The sequence below is a fragment of the Taeniopygia guttata genome, chromosome 2 (assembly GCF_048771995.1).
Source record: "Taeniopygia guttata chromosome 2, bTaeGut7.mat, whole genome shotgun sequence".
NCBI classification, from domain to species: domain Eukaryota; kingdom Metazoa; phylum Chordata; class Aves; order Passeriformes; family Estrildidae; genus Taeniopygia; species Taeniopygia guttata.
The window spans coordinates 7,643,502-7,665,791 of NC_133026.1; the positions used below are offsets into that span (position 1 = coordinate 7,643,502).

A 22,290-nucleotide genomic window follows, 5' to 3' on the forward strand; every position below is an offset into this window, starting at 1 on the left:
ACTGCACAGGTAGAGCTGGGCACTGGCCCAGGGCTTTTCAGGACACACTGTTTACAGCAAAACCTGACCTGAGCACATGGCATTGATCTCCTACTGCCCACCCTGGGTGGGTTCAAAGTGCTCCTGCATCTCCTCTTGTAACCAGGGTAGGATAACAGCAAGCTGCAAGAGGAGTGGGCTCAGTTTTTGTCTCTTTGTGGACTTTGGTGCTGTATCACAGCATATGTAGGCAGCCACATGCACCACCTGTATCCGATTTTTATGTGTGTACATATGATGGGCATATTTCATATGTACAGTCACATGAAATTTGAGAGGTGTGTAAATGAGATATGCATTAATTCTCTGTGACAAGAAAATGGTTCACTCTGGTTTACACTCTCACACTCCAGCTCACATTTCATACTTGTGTGATTTCCTAAGGGTTTTATATTCAGGGTGAAAAGTCTACATTCCTACACAGCTTTGTGTAACCATGTTATGGAACTTTCTGTTAGTCTCAAAATATCTCAACTTCCCTTCTTTGTACTATTTTCTAAACTAAATGAAATCACAGATTTTTTTTATTTTTTTTTTGTGCCAGAATTCAGAGGTTCACAGCTGTAGTCTACTTTGAAATGTTTGTGTCATTATTTCTACTTTTCTGTCTTCAGAATACAGTAAAATCGAAAGGTCAGAGGCACGAAATCAAAAAATAATGCAGGGAAAACAGTGTTGGAGACAAGCTCACTAGTGAGTGTTTTAGAAAGGGTACATTCCTTGTTTTGGGTTGGGTGTGGGAAGTTATGATTAAGTACATCAGAGTACCTGTGCAATGTTTTGGGGAGGCTGTACTGTATTTTATTCATATTCATAAAAAAGCATGAAGCTCTGTAAACAGGGCTGAGGCAACCTCAAAGTAATTCTTGTGGCAGCAGCTCTCTGGCCACAGAGAGCAGGCACAGATTTTCCAGGCATTTTCCTGGGGAAGGCTGTGAGAAAATCAGAGAAAGAATGAGAAACAATTCTTATCTTCACTTGCTGCACCTGCTGTTGTGCACATGTGGAATGTGTCATGGAGATTTGTTTACCAAAGGGTGATTTCTTAATTAAACACTGGATGGTGTTTGGATGGATTGACCAATTAGGTCAAAGCTGGATTGGATGGGCTGTGAGGGTTACTGAGTTTCTTAATAAGTATAGTATAATATAGGATAGGATGATAATAAAGCAATTGATCAGCCTTCTGCAACCATGGAGTCAATGCTAATTATTACCTGGCTTGGGATCTGTGTGACAAAACACTGAGTTAAACAGAGGTCCTCAGTCCCTCAGTGGATGTTGCTCAGCACCCCTAGGACCCTGCAGCAACTCTCAGACATCCAGAGCCATTCCCTGTGCCTCAGCCTGGCTGTCAGACCCCAAAGGAACAAACACCTCGGATGGGAAGGCACAGGGAGCAGTCTTGGCAAGAGACTTTTTTATGCTCCCTCTACATTTTGGACATCCCAGCTCTGCTGCTGCTGCTCTTGTGCCACTGAATCACAGCCTTTTAAAGACTCATCCCTGTTTCCAGTAGGGACAGTGTGGGCAAGGTTGAGACACCCTTTGTCATTTCAAGTGGTGATGTGAGGGTTTCACACCCCCTCTGCCTGCAGGAGATCAGGGGCTGTGAATCTGCCCCTGCTCCAGCCCCACCTGAGCACCCAGGGGTGGCATTGCTGAATACCTGCTAAGTCTCTGCAATTAATGAACATTTTCAATGCTAAATAAAGGATGTCTTATCCCCTTTTGCTGTGCCCAGAGCCCTGCTGTTCTCATCTAAGATGTATAGGATATATAGATGTTATATAGCTCTTCTGCACTAATTTTCTTGTGCTACAGGTAGATCAAATAAATACATGAGAACAGGAGTTCACCACCACATTACTTGAGTTATTTATCTTATTTGGGTTTGTATTTGGGCAGTTATGTACTGTATATGTTTGTACATCATGCTGTAAGGTTTCCACTTTCTTTATTGTGTCATCTGGCTACAGGTGAGTTGGGAATCTGGTTTGGTGCAGTATCCTCAGAGCTGAAGAGTTCCTCTCTGAGGCAGTTAAACCAATGACACAGTACTAGCATGCTTATGAAAATGAAAGCTCTCCAAGGTGGTACAAATGGCACATCAAAACTGCTGGTCAGTTTTTAAAATAAATTGGAGCAGGTATTGTTCTGGTTTCTGTTTGCTACATCACAACAGAATCAGCCCTTAGGGCTACAGTAGTAACAAGCCAATTCTGTTCACCTCCTTTATCTGTTTTAGTAAACACACACTTTTACCTCCGTGTTGAGGTTCTGAGTAGACCTTTCCAGTTGGCCCATTTTCCATAAATTGCATTTCCACTAGAGGCCATTCAACATACCAGTAACACGTTCTGTGTGTCCTCTGGGACAAGTCCCTGTGGTGTGTGGGACCTGCAGTCCAGAAAGGTGAGTGCAGGGTGGGAGGCACAGAGGGGGAAATCGAGTGAGGTGATTGAATCCATCCATTACTTGTTTAATCTGCTCAGTGGAATTTTTTCAAGTGTTGTTTTCTGCCTCTTCTTTCCACTTTCAGACTTGAGAACAGGAATCTGAAAACACAGTGGGTTTGCCTTCTCCAAAAATAAAGACATGAAGCAGACAGGGAGGGCTTTGGGTCCCTTTGTGCCTCTGTTAGAGAAGACAAGTGTTGGCAGTGTTTTCATTGTTCAGACTCTTGAGGAGGTTATTTTAGGTTGGAGGAAAAGCTTATCTACCACACAGCTAACAGGAATGCAACAACATATGCTTACCACTACAGATTTAATCCCGAGAAGTCTAGAAACACTTTAATAAAAAACACACCAGCATATAAATCCTCACAGCCATCACAGTCCCCACCAGAAACTGAGGGCAGTGTTCACCACAACCCATCCAGCTCCTGGGAGCCTGTTGGGGAGGCAGTGAACACAGGGAAAACAGCAGTGCAGGTGGCAGAGGTGACATCTATGCACCTCTTGATGTTGTTTGGGAATAGTTGAGAGAAGTTATGAGGGTAACATGGTGTTCAGTGGTCACACCCTCTGCCACAGGTGATGGCAGTCCTGAGGAGATCCTCTCCAAATGCCCAGAGGTGGGCTCAGCCTGCCCAGCCTGCAGGATCCAAGTGTTTTATGTTCAGAAACTGAGATTGTTTGGTCTTTATGCCTCCATCACCTGTGAGACTTCAGAGGTTGTCATGGTATAACTTTCAAGTATGGGATATCTTAAGGATAAATGTATGTTTTACTTATCCATTTAAGTGTCATTATTTTGCATACCCTCGCTATTAAAAATGTGTGGCTTGTGTTGTGAGTTCAGGAATTTTTGCCTTTTTTTTTTTTTTTATTAAACCTAATATAAAAGTAAATGAAAAATAACAACGATTGTGATGAAAAGTGTACTTCATAAAACAAATGCTTAAAAAGCCACTTGCTCCAGCTGCAGCTTTTATGTATAAGGATCTCTCAGGCAATGTATGTGCTTACATAAGAAATCTTTCACAACATTTACATTTAAACCAGTCATCATCTTATATGCAGATCATTTATTCATCCTATAAATCACTTTGGAGCTAAAAATGAAGATGAGGCTCTCTCTCTTTCAAGCAGCAGGCTGCTAAACAAACTAATATGTTTGCAGCTGTTGTGAACATGGGGATTCTCTGCTTGACAGTGATTTGGGGAGGGGATATTTTCTCATCCCTGGTGATGGCCTTACATTTTCTGACCTGGATATTTCAGTTCCAAAAAAAAAAAAAGGAAGGGAAGGGAAGGGAAGGGAAGGGAAGGGAAGGGAAGGGAAGGGAAGGGAAGGGAAGGGAAGGGAAGGGAAGGGAAGGGAAGGGAAGGGAAGGGAAGGGAAGGGAAGGGAAGGGAAGGGAAGGGAAGGGAAGGGAAGGGAAGGGAAGGGAAGGGAAGGGAAGGGAAGGGAAGGGAAGGGAAGGGAAGGGAAGGGAAGGGAAGGGAAGGGAAGGGAAGGGATTCTTCCACTCCTAGAACAACAGTTAAAAAGAATACATACTGAGTCAATAAGGAAGGAATTGAGATGCTACCTAGAAATAACCAGGAGCTATGGGGGGAAAATGTCAGTGAATATCGATCCCTAAGAGCACAAGGAGAAGGAACACTAAGCCAGACTGTGAGGAGGAAAACTTTGCAAAAGCAATTTGGAGACCATTCACAGCTGGCACTGAAGTTGGGGCCTCAGAAGTCTCTCTCACATGGATAAACAAGTGAGAAAGAAGCATCTGTTGTACTGCAGCTGCCAAGGTCACACCAGCAGGAGCAGGCAGAGGGGCAGAGAAAAGCCAGTGACAGGGTCTGTATTCCTTACAGGGATAACACAGCGTCACACAGTTGTGGCACTGCTCATCCCCTGCCTTTGAGACTGGGATGATGTATTGAAATATATACACTGACTCAAAAAATAACCCCACAGTGGATGCAAAGTAATGTTTTTGAGCAATAACTACTTCAATAGAAAATTCTGACTGTCACACTCGATCTTTAGGGCAGGCAAACCAAAGTGGGTGCAGAATCCAGAAGTAGGAAGAGCACAAGTACCTGCCTGCTGTGTTCCCCAGAGACACACTCCAGTTCAGGCAGGAAAGTGCTATGCAAAACAGCTCTAGCTGTGCATGAAAGAGCAGACTCCTTCACAGCTTGCATGCCCGTGTTGTCTTATTTGTTTACCATGAACTGTGGGGTCCTGGAACTCAGAGCAGCAGTGAGAAATGCAAAGCAGCAGAATACAGTGCTTCAAATCAACCTATTATAATAATTTTAAACCACCTTCTCCTGCTCAAGATAAAAAAAAAAAAAATAAAAGCAACTTAGGCTTTGGTAATGGACAAATAATAAAAACACCATGGGACTGTTACGCAGACACACAAGTCGTTCTTGCAATGCCCATTGTCTCTGTGTCCCCTGCTGCCACACACCTGCTGTCTCAGATAGCAGGAGTTCTCATACTTGTGGGAACATTTTGAAGTGTATCCCCTGTAGGAACAGATATTCATGCAAATGACTAATTAATGGCATTGACTGAATAAACTGGATTTGATCTGTTAAATGAAAATAGCACACCAGATTGCTTTCTTAATGATTTTGGTCATGCTTTCTTAATGATTTTGGTCATGCGTAATGGAAATGTGATGTATTTTTAACTGTAACTATATTCATAATCTGATATTGCCTCTAGTCCTTTCACAGAACCTTTGAAATCTGGAAAATCACCCATCTGAGTGGATCTCCAAGACAGAGAGGTCCCAGTGGAGCCTCTGAAAATTTCTCTGGACATAGAGACTCTCCCATGACTAACCCTTGGTAGAACCAACATGTTGGAGACAATCAGAGAGGGGCAATAGTAGCAGGGCTGATGCAAGATAAAGCTAATTAGTACATATCCTTAAAGGCCAAAGATTTTCCTTTAAAATAAAATTAGTTTTGGGATGCCCACTGACAACCTGAGAAATCTTGCCAAAGCTAGGGATTAACTTGGAGCAAGACTAAACTGGTTTTTTTGGTCTTCTAATAGGAACTATTATGAGAAGCAGTGCAGGGGGTGGTGTGTAGGCAATAGAGATGTTCTGCAGCCTTTGTAGGAGTAGGGCTGATGTCAGCTGATCTCCCACTAAGTGTTTCCCATTCCAAATTCCAACTGGGGACGTTGCTGTGCAATAATGTGATATTAGTGTTGTCACATTCTTGGAGAGGGGCAGGGCACAAACTGTGCTTTCTGAACAAAACAAAATTAAATTCTCCCTCTCCAAAGCTCATTCAGATGAGCACAGAACAGAAATCTCCAGAATGAAGAGCCAGAATGGCTGCCTGCTTCTGAAGCATCAAAAGCATAAACTCCTGTAAAAAGAGCTTCTAACCATGCAGCCCTCATGGGTTTACAGCTTTCTGTTCTTTGGCATCTTCTGTTTGAGGAGCCCTTGACCTCCAGAGGGACCTGCAGAGGAGGCACAGCCCCCTCTGACTCCCTGCATCTGAGCCATGCAGGTCCAGCAGCAGAGGGGCTGTGCCACTGCTTGTTGTGGGGATGAGATGCTGGCACTGGGACTGAGGAGGGGTAGCTGGTCACCAGCATGCCCTGGCACATCTTGGGACCACAGACATCTTTATTTTTATGGACCCTTGCCTCTTGTTCCTCTTTGAATTTCTCTATAAAAAATTTGGAATGGTGGTGCAATAGGCCACCAAAAGTATTTTATCAGTCTTGGAGGTTAAGTGGATTTATCTTTTCTGGAACATGCTGCTGGTCTTAGAAGAGCATTGTTCAGGGAGACCTTCTCACACCATTGCTGCAGGAACTGCCAGCCTTGTGTCCCCACCTTGGAAAGCAGCACCAACACCCACTGAGCACTGCTCCCTTTGCACCCTGTGAGCCAGTATTGTCCCACCTTTCAATGACTGAATGCTAAAATCCATGGCTGCAATGTTTTTAAAGGTTTATCTCACCTTTCTCATAGTGGATGCCTGTGCTGGCAGGGTCTGTCTCTTTTCCTGAGTTGTCTTTAAAATATCTACTACCTGTATAACTGTCCTAAAAACCTGTAGCCCTTACACCTTTTCCTTTGTAAACATACCTCTGAGTAGATTTTTCTTCTGCCATGAGCTTCCCTGGGCATTGTGTCCTTCCTGAACTGAGAGAAAATCAGCCAAACCAGTGGGTACTGTCAGCAAATGTGAATCTCAGAGGGGCTGGATGTAAAAAACCACATTGAGTGGTGTATTCTGCTGGAGGTAACACATTACTGCACCCCAAATACTAATGGCACTAATGGCTTAGACACGCCCCCAAAATTTCAGATATGCAACTCTCCATGGGATCTGGTCGTTATCTGGAGGAAGGAGTACATTAGCAGGCTGATCAAATGTATGGCTAATCAAGTAGAATTAATTTCTACCCACAGGCTTCAACTTCCTTGATGTGGCAATGAAAGGGGAATAAACAACCCAGTGTGGTACAAGAAAAACCCCAGGTTTCAGTGGAGCAGAAGGGTTCTGCACCCAATAACTGCACCTGCTGCTGCTGGCTTATCCCTGCTCTCAGTCTGTGCTCCCTGGGACAGATGTGTGCAGCTGGAGGGCTCACTGTGAGTGCAGGCTGCTGGTGGAATAGGAATGCTCTGCCCTGACTCCTGAGAACCCATTGCTGCTTCCCACAAAGGAGCTGCTCTGAACCCAGACACCCCTACTGCCAGGGAAGGGCAGAATCAAGGATGGCCTTGTACCCTGATCTGCTTAAAAACGTTTGGGAGCAGTAACAAGCTGCTCCTTTTGCTATCATATGTTGCTGTAATGCTTCATCATGAAAAAGGTTGCTGTGCTTTAGCTCCTAGGAGTTCACAAGTCTTTGTGGTGATGGCAGTTTGAGCTTTTGTTCCACCTTATCCTCCAGAGCCACTGGAACATTATTTCCTCTGCAGTGTTCAAGATTTTCAACAATCTTTGAGCAGGAAGAAGCTTTGTGGTGACTTTGTGAACTCCGAGGAGAATTTTAAGAATGATCCCAGACCACAATCTTGTTCCTGCCAGTCTCGGGAGAATGAAGCACTTTCCCTCTAACAGAAAATGCTCTAGGACATGTGTGACTAATTTGTTACAAGGTAATTAAAAATTATCTGTATTACTGCAGTGCTGCATGATTTTGTTTAAACAAGCACTCTGGGTGAAGATGAGTTGAGGAGCTGGAACACCTCCTTTCATCTGTTGTTGGTTCCTCTCCTGATGGGAGGGAGTTGGCTCTGTCCTGCTGTGGGGCCTGAGGAGGTAATTGCTGTCAAGCATTCATTGTAGCTGGCATTTTGAACGTGTATCTTGGTTAATGAGAAGAGCTGTCTGTGCTCAGAGTAGGCTCCTGAGCTGTCCCAGAGGTGGCACAGCGCAGACCACATGGATTGATGGAGGATGCTCATGATAGAGATGCAGTTTATGTGGGCAGGGGGTGAGTCTGGAGATTGACTCCTTCCCATGGCATGGGCAGGGAGTGGAGACAAAGATGTTTCAGGTGTGGGTAGTAGAGGTTGAACAGCCTGTTTTGTATTTGACCCTGGCAGGGAGGAACAACCTGCTCCCTGTATCCTGATGGGAATGTTGTCCTCCAGGCTCCTTGTGTGTCAGTGCTTCCTGCCGTGCCCCACATGGGAGTGTCTGGGACCCATCCTTCTGCCTGCTGGCTTTGTCAGGTACAATTCTCGTCCTTTGGTAGGGCTGTGTTAATCTTTCATCAGTGATGCCTCAGCCAAGCAATGGCGTTGGTGCCCTAACACGGCTCAGAGGTCAGGAGGGACAGGCTCAGCCTGCTGATGTGGGAGGAGATTATTCTCTGCCCATGACTAACAAACACTTCTCAATGGCAGTGGCCACTGTTCCTCCTCCAGTGTCCCCCCAGGAGGTGTTTGGCAACCTCAGGAACTCTTCGATCAAGGCAGGAGGGTGACAGAGAGCTTGAGGATGTCACTGCCCCTGCTGCCACATCCTCAGGCAGTGAGCAGCTGGTGGACATCTGAGGGGATGGGACACCCTGCCCTGGTCAGGGGTGCCAAGGAGGTACAGCCACACAGGGAGATCAAGGCATTTCAGAAACACCGGGGTGGCTGTGCCAAGCACTGGGAGATGCAGAGCAGCAGCCTCCTAATGCCTCCATGTGATGAGGCTCTGCCACATGCATTTGCACAGCTCACTGCTGGACTAATTAGTGCAATTAACTTCTTACGTGTCCAACAACAAGCTTAGTGGGAAAAAAAAATCTACATTGTAAGGGAGAGTGGCCATTTCCAGAACAACAGTGAAAACTGTGTCTTAAGTTGTTAACTATGAACGAATTGAATCTGCAGGGGGAGGGCATGCAGTGCAATTAAGTGTAGGGATTGCCAGTGTAGGTACAGACAGGATGGGGACAGAGTGAATGGCCCATGTTTTAAAAAGGGATCTGTTTTGCAGAAATTTCCAGCATGTACAGTGGGGGAGTAAAAATAAAAAACAACCAACTAAACAACAACCCCCCCCCCCAAAACCAACACACCAATTCCAAATACAGTTTTGTTTTATTTAAATTCCTCTTGGAAAGAAAAATAGCAGAAGTGTGGAGTAAAGCAAGCCTTCATTACCACTCACAACAGGTAGAAAAGTAGACCAAGCCAGTTGGAAAATTCAAACTGATCACTTATATAAAACCTTGAAAACAATTCTGTTCTGATGGCTGGGGAAAAATGTATGAACAATAACCTCACAGTAAACATTTAGAAAATACTGTGACCTAAACTATGGGGACCAAAAGGATGGAATTACAGTAAGCTAGGACTGTGTCAGAGTATAATCCAGCAAGAAATCAACACAGGCTGTTAGATTTGAATGCAAATTATTGTTTCTTGTTAGAGAGGTGCTATTCACTTATTTTTTAAATGAGCTGTTGCCTGGTTGTGGCACCTGGGAAAAGGCAAGGTTGTCCAGTTTACTACCAGAACAATTCCGTGTTGCAGATCTTTGATGCCATGGTTCCTATGAACTCCAGTAAATGGAATGGTGAAAATGCAGAAACAGTTTGGGCGTCTGAGTGGTGCCTTGTAGATATCTTTAGGAAAACTTGGCCTGCTGTTGATCTGTTCCTGAACCAAGGATCAAAATTATCCCGGGTGTAAGGAGACATTGACTGCAGGGGTGGTGGTGAATGTGACCTTGTATAATAAATCCGTGTAAAATTGAGGCTCAAACGAGGCATAATCACTTGCCTGTCAGATAAACACCGTGATGTTCCCTTTCCTCAGCAGGCTGAGCCGAGATCCCAGTACCACACGAGAGAACATTTAGCTTTCCACAGCCCTGAGGACAGCTCTGGGCTCCATCCCGGCTGTGCTGGGTAGGAGGTGATGATGGGAGAAGCATTGAACGTGGCATTTTGGTGTCACCAGGTGCTGGGGTGAGTGAGGGCTCGCATCAGTCCCCAGCAAACCCTGAGCAGCGCTGCTCTGAGTTCTGCCCGCTGACTGAGGGCTCCTTCCCCAGCGTGGTTCTCCCTCTGCGCCTCCTGCTCGGGCGCATCCCGTGTCACCCCGTGCTGGCAGCGAGGTGGGCGAGCGGGCTCGGCAGGCTCCTGTGACAGCTCCGATGTGTCGGAGAGATCTCTGTCATGGCAGAGAAGCTGCGGGGAGCGAGCTACAGCAGCGCGGAGCGGAGCAGGGAACGCGTGCCCGTGTGTCACCCTGCAACGTGACCCGCATGGCAGCCAGCACAGCGGCCACGCACGGTGCCCCCGTCACACCGGGGGCTGGGGGAGCCTGGGGGAGCCTGGGGGACACTGGGGGACACGTTTCATCCTTGGGCAGTGAGGGGCAGCTCCTCGGAGCATCGGTGCTCCCCGCGCCCCATCGCTGGGAGCCGCTTCCCCGGCAGCGCTGCATCCTCCCGGGCGGGCTGGCAGCGGGGCAGCGGCTGCCCTGGCACAGCTCGGCCCCGGAGCGGCTCCGGGGGCACCGGAGCCTCCGCCTGGCACAAACACACAAACCCCGCGTGTGCGCGGCCGCGGCCCCGCGGGGATGCGGGATGGGGATGCGGGATGGGGGTGCGGGATGGGGATGCGGGATGGGGCAGCTGCCCCGCGGGGATGAGGGATGGGGATGCGGGATGGGGATGCGAGATGGGGATGCTGGATGGGGATGAGGGATGGGGGTGCGGGATGGGGGTGCGGGATGCGGCAGCTGCCCCACGGGGATGCGGGATGGGGATGCGGGATGGGGATGCGGGATTGGGCAGCTGCCCCGCGGGGATGCGGGATGGGGATGCAGGATGGGGATGCGGGACGGGGATGCAGGACGGGGATGCAGGATGGGGATGCTGGATGGGGATGCGGGATGGGGGTGCGGGATTGGGCAGCTGCCCCGCGGGGATGCGGGATGGGGATGCGGGATGGGGATGCAGGATGGGGATGCAGAATGGGGCAGCAGCCCCGCCAGCATGCGGGACGGGGATGCTGGACAGGGCAGCGGCCCCGCGGGATGCTGGATGGGGATGCGGGACGGGGATGCGGGATGGGGATGCAGGATGGGGATGCTGGACAGGGCAGCGGCCCCGCGGGATGCGGGATGGGGATGCTGGCCAGGGCAGCGGCCCCGCGGGATGCGGGATGGATATGCTGGACAGGGCAGCGGCCCCGCGGGATGCGGGATGGATATGCTGGCCAGGGCAGCGGCCCCGCGGGATGCGGGATGGATATGCTGGACGGGGCAGCGGCCCCGCTGGCCCGGGAGGAGGATGATGGAGAGGTGCGGGCCGTGCACAGCCCGGAGCCGGGGCTGCCCGGTGCATGCGCAAGGCGCGGGCGGCCGCCGTGGAGGTGGGGAGGGAGCGAGGACCACATCGCTGCCTCCGGCTCCGAGCTGCCAGTTGCTGGTTGCCAAGCAGTTATCATTGTTTCTGTGACGATTGCAGAGGCTGTTGCTAATTGAAGAAGCCCCCACAGCATCCTTCTCTCTGCTCCTGCTTCTGCTTTTATTTTAGAGGCTCAAGGGGGAAGACAGCCAGACTAGTGCTTTTTTACATTGCATTTTTATTTAATTCTTTTTGTGGGGGTGGGAAATTTCTCAGCTGGTGATTAAGTGATGGACTAGTTACTCATCCGTATCCCTTTAGTCTTTGTGTGTGTGTGTGTGTGTGCGTGTATGTCTGAACACACAGACAAGCTTACACACACACACACACAGAGTAAAATCCTGTTTGCCACTGCAGTGGGCACAAATAGGTGAGCATGACTACAGCCAAGGAGCAAAATGCATCAGGGAAACAAGTCCAACAGCAAGACCAGGTAATGCTTATTTTTCCTCAATTTCAAAGAGATACAGATTTGCAATGTGTGGCTTTGTGTTTCTTGTATGATTATTATGATTTTTTTAAAAAATCTTTTTGGTGTGTGCTCTTAAAATTGTCAACTGAGTCACCAGCCAGTGGCAGGAGGGAAGTGCTGTGTAGCTGGCTTCAAGGTCTGCTTTCTCGGTGTGTGTGGAGACTTGGGGGGAAGCTGAAATTGTGCTCATTTTAACAGCCTCTACCTCTTGCTGAAGGCAATAGAGGTTTGCTCTGTAACTTGTTCCTTACATCTGTGCTGGGAGGGGGGGGAGTATGTTGAGATGGAGGCCCTTTCTCACTGTAAGAAGGGGGCAAGGGTATTTAAAAGCACCTCTGCAGATAGATACGAAATTGTAAAAGTCGTGCTCAGCTTCTGACTTTGTCATGCACTTTGAGTGATTTTTTTCTTGCCTGGCATTGTCTTGGAGGGGCACTTCAGGGTAGAGCGTGTGCCCAGGCTGTGCACGAGCAAGCAGGGATGGCAGAGGGGGCAAAAAGCAGCTGCAAGTAGGTAAAACTCCTGCTGGCTTTGGGGCAAATTGCTTTGCTTGCAGCATATCTGAACTCGGTTAATTTATTGCTCTTGGTAGGTGCTTTATGTGTTTCTGGAGAGGTAGAAAGTTAAAGATGTCATTCTCTCCGTCAAGCCTGTATTTTGGATGATATTCCTCTCTGCCTGCACTTACCAGGATGGAATGAAGTCAAAACTTTCCCTGTCTAAAAAGCAGCGGGTGGCAGGAAAAAAAAAGAGATGTATCCTCAGCTGTAAAGGATGGGCAGAGTTAAGAAGTGGTGGCATAAGGGGAAGTCTGGCTGTGATCTCGGAGCTCCAGCTGAGGCTGGTGAAGGTTCCTGGGCTCTGGGGGCACTGGCAGATCAACATCTCCCTTCTCCTCATCCCCACCTTCCCCTCCCCGTGCCTGGGGCACCGCGGTGGAGCCCAGACACTCCAGTGCTGCAATTGTTCCTCATCTCCTTAAGACGTTGGAAGTTCTCCACTTTAATCTTTTGTTAGGACAGCACAGGAGGATAATTTAAACAGATCTCTCAGGGCACAAATTAATTCTTAAAATAGTTCTTCCTGGAGTGATAGGCTGAGAGCCTCACATACTGTTTTTCTTTTTTTTTTTTTTTTTTCTTCTTGTTATAGTATTTTAGGGAAAGGAAGACACTAAGCACCACAAATAGCATCATACAATCTGCATTTTCAGGGTGACTTTATACCAGTGACCAAAGCAGGCAGGCTTAATGGGTTAGAGAAAACAAGATGAAAACAACTTTGATATTTGGGGTTAAGAAACTATGCCTTCATCTAACTCTGCAGGTGTTGGACTGTTCTTGTCTCTTCGATGCTTTTGGAATATATATTTTTGTCACTGTTTGCTGCAGATTAAAATGAGTCTACCTGTGTTTTGGGAGGCAGGGGTTTAAAAGTGCCTTTTCTGAACAAAGAGGGCTATGGGGCTGTCCCTTCCTCCTTCTCAGAGCTGTGTAGAAGTGTTGAGTTTTGTAAGTCAAGAAGTATATGCTGCGTTTTTATAAAGCAGAAGTGGTTTTGTTTCAAGTAATGCTACCTGCCTAATGCCATTTTGCTGTTGGCATGCCATGTCTTTGCTACTTTGGTCATGCTACATGAAGTACTAAATGCTCAGAATAGGTCTTTAGTATATCCAGAATCTTGATTGAGTATATTCTATAACTGGCTGAATTGCAATTATACCCATATGGTACACTTAAATATTCTGGAAGAACGTGCTCTCTCAGCTCTGCCCTAGTGTGAGCATGAAATAGAAATATCAAGAATATATAAATATCAATCACATTGATGAATATTAATGTCTGAGTGTGTGAGCAACTTTGCTTGCTCCCATCATTTCTTTTATTGTTTTCACAATACATTATTAGTAAAATGGCTTGACAGCAGGAGGCTGAATCCAATCTCTGTCTATTGATTTGAGTGCACTTTTATCTTCCAACACCAAAAGCAGATCTAAACCCTTATTTTATCTAAAACTGTTCATAACTGAAAAAAGGCTCTATTCACATTCTATTTCTAGCTGAAATTCTATTTCCGGGCTTATGCATATCAAGAATTACTAAGCTTTTTTTCTTGCTTAAAAGTGATCAAGAAAGTGAAAAATATAGCTTGGGGGAAAATTGAAGGCAAAGTGCTGGTCTGGCTGTAGAGGACTGAGCCTTTTGCAGTAGCAGCTGCTGCTGTCGTAAGAGATTTTGACCGTCCCTTTTCTGTGTTCCTTGCTGTGACATTCCCTGGATCCAGAGGCAAGCAAGTGTCACAGTTGGCTTAAATCTGTGCTGTGTCCTACCATACTAACCCAAACAGAAGCTGGCCATGAAAAGACACTGCTGGAACAGGGTGGGGAAAGTTTGAAAATGTCTGAAGGAGCTTTGCAGGCATAAATTTAAAAATCTACTTTAGACTCGTGTGTCTATATGCAAATGAAGTCATGTTCTGTCTTGAGATTTTACAAAAACGATAATAATTAGAAAATGATTGGGATGTGGAGATAAGCAGAGCACTGCTTTAGCTGCTGAAAGCAGGCAATCCCTTTCTTCCTTAGGTAATTAAAAATGTTTCTATACAATTTCTTTCTGATAAGCAATGCTGCTCACCTCCATGCCAGTTAAACTGCTCAGAATTCCAATCATTTATCTCCTTGCTTATCTGTCTCATGGGCCTGAACTCTAAGTCTTTTGGACATCACGTACAGAGAACATTCTGTAAGTGATAAGCAATGCTGTCTGTTACTGTCAAGTTGTGATTGCTTGATCAAGATGTGAGTTGGACGTGGCTGCCCCTGTGCTCTTGGCTGCTCCTGGTGCAGCTGTGGTTTCTTGTTCCAAGGGCTGGAGTTGGGCACAGTGCACCATTAGCACAGCTGGATTTCTTCTACACCCAGTGCTCAGGAGTCTGTGCAAAGCCTGCAGACACTGATAGACTCAGGATCTGGCTCAAGAGGACTCGAGAATCTTGTTCTCCCCCTTGGGATGTGTTAGCTGGATGTGTGGATATGCCATTAAAACACTTTTCCATTAAAAAGGGGAAGAAAATAGCAACAGCAGGTCAAGTACTTTGACAATGCTTCAGCTATTTACACAGGCTGAAGATCTCTGTGTTTTAACATGAGCCTGTAAATTTGTTATCTTGTTTTAGCCCAATTCTTGCTGCTTTTAATGGCCTTTGGGAGTGCAAATAGCTCTGCAGTCATATATAAAGATAAGGAGGCTGATTTTTTAATGAAAATGTGGTAACAGGCATAAATGCTGAAATGAGATTTTTAAATATTTTAAAAAGTGAGTCAGCATATCAAGTATAACAGGATCACAGATTCTCAAATAGCAATTTTTATAAAACATATTTAAAGGATTGATTGGTTAATTGGGTATTTGAACACTGAGGATAAGAATTGTTCTCGTTTCTGTTGCTGTGTAGAGAAGAACTGTCAAGGGCTTATGGGGAACAAGACCCTGTTCTGAAATGTGCTCATGTCCTAGACAAAGTTGCTAATGACTGCATGGAATCCATGTAAAAGGCTGAAATATAAGTGAGGAGACAAAATAGCTTGAGGGCTGCCTTATTGAAGTGGGCTCCATGGAGGAGTGGAATCAGATCAATAGAACAGTTCTGCCTATGAGCTGTCATTAAGGTAATCAATTCTGAATTTTACAGAACAGCTGGAATTCCAAATAAGAGGTGTAATGTCTTCAAGTGGAAAGAGAACACATTTTACTTGGAAAGCCTAGGCCAGACTCAAGTATAAAATGATGGAAAGATTAATATTTCATGTTGCTAATGTTCCCCTGCCACTCTACTTCACAGAAATAGCCTGTAGTATCTTGAAGAGTGAATACAGTTGGAGTATCTAATATACTATGCTGAAATGTGCCTCTACTTGTGTAACTTTATCCAAATAAGAAGCTAAGTGTGCACTTCAGCTGCATTATGCAGCTGTGTTGTTTTAATTCAGGTAATTCTGTGATTCCTGTACCAGGGGATGCCAATCCCTGTGTGCCCTTCTGTCTTCCTGCAAGGTCGTAAATGTTCTCTGTTGTGAACTGAGTCCTGTGCTGTTGCTTCATTCCCAGAGTAGGTTAAACTAAGAAATATGGGTGTGCTCACATTGGGAAGTGGTGTGTGAGAGTTGGAGAGATGATACTGAGGTCCCAAACACATATTTTTGATTGGAGAATTATTTCAAACAAATTCCAGACTGGTGTGCATGTTCTTTAGTAGCTGTTCAGCATCTTCTGTCTAAGCATTATCTGAAATGAAGTCAGCTTCTGTACTCTGAGTCTACTGTCAAATGTGAGTGAGAGCATGGTAGATGTGTACAACGGAGAGATTTGGTCAGTAGTGCAGTTCTGAAAGGAACAAAAGGACTAGAAGTCAAACAAATGCAACTTCATGTGAGCTACATTCCTGTATCCAAAGATATAAGGATCTAATATCTAGATATACAAATATCTAGATATACAAATAAATGTATATATTATTTTTTTCCTTCTGAGATGTGACTTAAAATCATTCCAGATCTTCTCTGCTCACTTGGCTGCTGTCCAGAAAATCACTGCCCCTGGGTATCAAATGTCTTGGTTGGTTCTACATGCTTTGCATGAAAGAATGCAACAATCCTGATTCTCTGTGGCAACAAGAGCAATACAAATTATGTCCAAAGAGTGCAAGATCCCTTCACATTGTAAACAGGCAGTGGTGTACAGTGGTGAATTATAAGTTGTGAATTTTATCGCTTTGAAGCAGGGAAGGGACTTTGCCCTTTTATTTGTTGATATATTTCTGTTGTATGCTAGATCACAAAGAGCCACTGCTGAACCCTCTCTCTTTGCTAGCAAGGTTTGAAGTTCTGCATTTTAACTGAATGTTTGTAAGCAGATTGAGCTGTGAAGTCACAAGAAAGCTCAGACTCACAGAGCCATTATCTGGCACAGTCAGACTCCCCACTGCAGCATCCCAGTGGCACAGAATCCATGCAGAGGAATGGAATAACACCATGGAATGCCTCTGAGGTGCCCAGATCCAGCTCTGGGCTGAAAGGAGCCTGGTCTGGAGCTGTTGAACAGGTGGGAGTGAATCTCCTGGGAGATGAGCTAATTTGGTGTTCTATCTCAGTGACTTGTGACAGCAGAGCTCCTACATTCCTGGCTGGGGCTGGAAACTGTCACATCCCAAAGGTGAGGTCCTGCTTGTGAGAATCCCTCATTCTCATTGCAATATTCTGGCTCAAGTTATTACAGCTGTGCAGAAATCAGGGACAATGCCCACTTTGGGAAGGTGTCTGCCAAAGGGAAGGAAAAAAGGAGAAAGCTCTGATTTGCATAGAAAGCAATATGTTTCTTTAGTTTTAATGAAACTGTTTAGTATTCGCTGTTTGAGGGCATAATTTTTTAAAAAATAAAATTATTCATATGAAAGAATACTTCTTTTTCTTGATAACAACTCTTTAAATTACGTATCTTATTTTAGACCAAACATAGGCTTTCTCCAGGAATCATAGAGAGCATTTGTTCATTCTCTTAATGGTATCTGATCTGTTCCTCAAGAGATTAAATTTCTGTAATAGCACTCCCAAGAACACTGTATTCAAGAACATGGAATTGCATCAAACTGACAGTATTTTCTAACTACTGGTTTGCCACAAGGAATGCAGTCAGCTAAGCCATGGGGAGGGGGAGACAGAGGTGGAAAGGAGCATGTTTGGTGTAAAACTGGAGTCTCAAAAAGAAAAGACTGCAGAGAAGCCTTTTCAGTATCCAGTACTGAAGTGGAAATGCTTCTGGAAGGCCTCTGGAAGGCTACAGCTTCTATAGTTCATACATTTCTACAAGATGCTGCTTAAGATTGTGTAAATTTTACATGCTCTTTATGCCTTGACCAAGTGGGGTGTGCTCTGCCACTGTCCTTGGTACAGCTGCTCCCTCCATTCCTGGCAGAGGTGACTTGTGTTGCATTCTTTCCCATTAAACCTTTTTTTTTTTTTTTTTTTTTTCTTTTGCCGTTGGATAAAGGCAGAATAATCTGTCTCTGAAGTTCACTGTTTATCTGGGGTCATGAGGGTGTGTTTGAGTGCCACAAGACTCTTAGAGAATTTGATGTGTCACTCCAGTTGTGGTCCATTAGCAGTGCTGTGCATTGCTGCAGGCATTTCATGGACAGTGGTTGTACCTGCTTTCAGTTCTTATGCCTTTAATGCTGCTTCACTGTGATCTTTATCAGGCATTAAGTTGTGATGAATCATGGTCACTTTGGATGATGGGAGAGAAGGCAGCACTTTTAAAATTATGTAGAGAACAGTAATGTCTATTTTCTCACATAGTATATTCTGTATGTTTTACATTCATATATTTTTACCTTCTGTCCAGTTTTTTTTTTCCTTTCATCATTTCTTTCACCTTTCTGTTCTGCCCACTCTGATTCTTGAGTAGGATTTAAGTAAATGAAATAGAATCAGAGAAAGGAGAGTGCCAGCAGCAATGGACCAGGAAAGCTGTGCACACTCCTTCAAAGTACAGATATAAAGATCTAACTGTGAGAGCAGTGCCTTCAGCAAGTCTGAAACCTTTGTTAAACATAAATTTGGAGAGGGACCTGTATTTAAAATCAGTGAATGGGGTAAAGAATGGAAAGTCAAGTTAATATGAATTTCTGACTTAATGACAACCTTTGAGTGGGATTATTGGTTGGCTTTGAATGACAATTCAATGGTGGAGTATGGAACTTAGTCCTTCTTGTGTGCAGACATGCACTGTGGCTTTGAGCAAGAGTGTTGGGTCCTTAGTGGCAGCCAGTAGTTTCTCTTCTTTTGAGATAGTCCATGTTGCCTAAAATTGGGGGGGAAAAAATATCTGGGAATCTCCTGAGGACAGCTCTGTGAAATGTGGAGTTCTGAGATACCAGAGTAAGTCAGGCTGCACGTGTACCTGAGATATCAGAGAGATGCACTTGGAAAATGTAGGAAAAGGGTCACAGCAGAAAATCTGAAAGTTAAAACTCATTCTGAAGGTTTAAATATTAATAAGAATTTCAGCATAAAAATATCAAGATAAAGGTAAATGCTGTCAGGACTTGGGACAGTTATGAGCAAACTTGCAAATGAGAGAGAGATAATGCATAGAATCTGAGGATTGTATGATTCTAAGGTTTTGGGAACTTGAAGCAATTTTATGCTTTAAGGTAAGATGGAGATGCAGCTTTCCCCTCTCCATTGCATAATACAGAGACCTTTTCTGAGAAGGAGTAAATTAATAGTTATTTTTCAGAAGAAATACTGCAGTATAATTAGGAGCAAAAGAGCTTAAATGGAAATGTAAATGGGGGGATGACGAGCCAAGGATATGTGTGGTCATAGGTTAAACCAAAACCTTTCAGAAATGGAAGTCAGAAGCTGAAGTTTGGTGCTGGGCAGGCTGATGGAGAGCATCTTCCTGGAACTCAGGATGAGGGGATGAGCCAAGGCTGGAGCCCAGGGTCTGGTGTATGTGGAGAGAAAGCCCTGAAAAAAGTTGTGGAAGTTGCTGGAAGCTCTTAAGTGTGATGGCAGTGGAGAGGACATAGCTACTTCCCACCTCCATTACTGAAAGTCCTTCACTATATAAAATCTTTTACTATATGAAATTTAAGAAACTGTTGATCTTCAGAAGTCCCTTCCAACCCTAACTTTTCTGTGACCCATGAGAGATGAGATGGTGAGGGGGCTAGAGAGTGACTATTAACTCTTTGGACTAGTTATGGAAATTACAGCAGAAATGAGCTTGGATTTGGTGGTGAAAGATGCTTGTGGAGGGAGGAGCTTCAGGCCCCTGCTCACCTGCCTGCCTTGAGCAAAGCAGCAAAGAGGGGTTTATTTTATTTATTTTAGCTTTCAGATACCCTGTTCCCTTCAGAAACACCCTGCCTTCAAAACAAGTACCGAAATAGCACAGTAAGCAGAGACATGGCCTGCTTTTCTGTATGAGAAGCATGGTGGGGGAAAGCCTGTAGATGTATTTGCCAGGGGAAAAGATTCCCAAAACAAGAGAGAGAAAATGGTCAAGATACCCCTCTTGCTCAGGGAAAGGGCTCTGCTTCTCTCATTTTCCCTTGTGCTCCCCATCCCTGAGTGCCCTGGGTTCCTCTGCCCTTAGTGCTGCTGGACTGAAGCTTTTTGTTGAGACAGCCTGTGTGCTGTCTGCATGATAAATGGTCAGTGGCAAACAGTGTAGGGCTATTACTATTATGAGATACAATTTTGTGAAAGAAATTGCAGGTGAAAAGTGCAGCTAGACCATAATTTCTCAGAGAGGGTTTTTGCCCTAGACTGCTGAACAACATCTGCTCACAGAGGCATAACAGGGGCTCTGCTTTGGGATCTTGTCTTGTCAAAAAGCCCTGAAGTGCCAGCACCTGGGGCTGTGCCTCTGGGCTAATGGCCTTGGCAGGAGAGGCTGCTGAAGGGATGGGACAACATCCTTGCTTTGCTGGTGAGGGAGGAGCATTTTCCTGTCTCAGACAAGCACCTCAAAAAAGCTGAAATGCAGATGATCACGGGCAGAGGCTAGACCAGTTTTGTTAGAGTTGGTGAGTGCTGGGATGGAGCAGTCAGTGGTGGGATCCTGGTGAGTCGCCAAGGGAGCAGGAACATCCAGACTTCATCTCTCTGCTGCTCCCTCAAGCTTGGTGTGTCCCTTTCAGCCCTTTGGTGGGCACCCACACCCATCCCAGGGTGCCAAAGCCTCATTGCACCTCCATAAATGCACAAGCCCAAGCTGAGCAGGGAACCAAGCCCTGAGTGTGTCTGTGGTGAAGGAGGATGAGAGAGACTGAAGAAAACACTAATGAAGAGTTAAACTGAGCTTACAAGATAAAGAACAGGCAAAAAGCTGTTAGAAAGGGGAAGAGGATGAGTTTGAATGAAATATCAGAACCAAGCAGATCTGGAGGCTGAATTGTTGTCTTTTTTTTTTTTTTTTTTTAAACACTTCAGCCTTTATCAGTCTGAAAACAAATGGCTGTTCCTTTTATTGTCCATAACATCAAAAGACATATAAAATACAAGTAAATTTTACATCAAGTTTCACAATGCTTTGGTTAAAGTAGTTTCTATTGCTGCTTAACTGCTGCTGGGCCTGAAATTGGAGAGATCATAAGGCTTCATCTGAAGCAAATAGTCTGCAGTTGTTTACTCCATTTCCTTCAGTTATCTCTGTGGCCAAATAGTTACATGCAGATATTTAAGACTTTGTTGTAGTAAGAAATTGTCAAAAGTGAAATCACAACTTAGGCTTTAATTTATTGTTAATTTAGACTGTCAGAGATACTGTAATAAACATATAATAGCATATTATGTGGTATGCATTTTGGGTCATTAATTTAGCTTAATCACACACTGTGGCCAACCTCTCAGCTATTTTTGTGTTGGGTTTAAAGGGGTCTGATACTTAATCTTAATGTCGTTGTCGGAATTAACAAATGGTACATTAAGTTGTAACTGCTCTTAAATGTGCAGAGAGCCTCACACTTTCATGTTTTTGTTTTCATGGTCAGGAGCAAACAGCTTATTTTCAAATTCTCTTGCAGGATTTTGTGCAAATTGACAGAAAGAAACTCAGGGATGGACAAGAAAAACATATTGCAACTTGACCCATGTTAACTTAGAGAGAGAAGAGGCATGGGGTGATACATGGAAAATCAGATTATATAGCTTGAAGGATGTAGTAAGGAAAAACTTCATGGTTGTTATTACTCTGAGATAGGGTAGTGTTAGAGAAAAAACACCAATTGCTCAAGGTGGAGAAGCATCATGAAACTTCTTTTTTTTTTTGTTACCTAAATTGGAGATTCTGCAGATGTCACTGCAGTGAGTGTAATAAGCATTGACTGGTCCTCAAAGCAGGAAATGTTTTTCAACTTTGCTTCTTCTTAAGAATCCCTGGCACATCACAGTTTAGTTGAATCTAATATACTAACAACCTTCCTTTTTCTAATTTTCATGTCCCAATATCTGTGATTTAAAACTTAATTTACAAACATTGCTGAAAAGGCTGATGCATTGACTCTAACAAGGATTTGAGATTAATTGTTGTAATCTTAATCACTGGAGGGTGCAGTTGCATTAAACTGATTTATTTTCCATGGTGTTTTCTATGTAAGGTACAACACATGGTTTTACATTGATTATATTGGTGCTTGACTTTGCCATTGCAAGTCCTGGTATAATTAGAAGTTTTGTTCCAACAAGCTAAACAGGCCAGATAAAGAGCAGTTGCAAAAATATGGGACAGAAAAATCCAAGGAGAAATTGATTGAAACAGCCCTGGAAAGTACTTAGCACATAAAGTTTTGCATTAGGGAGATTATATTGATTAGGAAATCCTTTGACTTTGGTTGCTGAGGGCTGTT

The 22,290-nt window shown here is 44.8% G+C and overlaps 1 protein-coding gene across 5 annotated transcripts in view; it reads left to right on the forward strand.

The window, feature by feature from the left end:
* The window catches only part of DPP6 (dipeptidyl peptidase like 6), a 545,428-nt gene that overhangs the window by 284,884 nt on the left and 238,254 nt on the right, over positions 1-22,290 (forward strand). Inside the window, exon 1 of one of the 5 annotated variants that reach the window (XM_030264256.4) lies at positions 11,337-11,835. The exons of the other annotated variants lie outside the window; for them this stretch is intronic. Within the exon in view, the coding sequence (XP_030120116.3) occupies positions 11,779-11,835 (57 nt within the window). The 5' untranslated portion in view covers positions 11,337-11,778. Of the gene's footprint in view, positions 1-11,336; positions 11,836-22,290 lie in introns of those variants that run through there. 5 annotated transcript variants of the gene reach the window in all.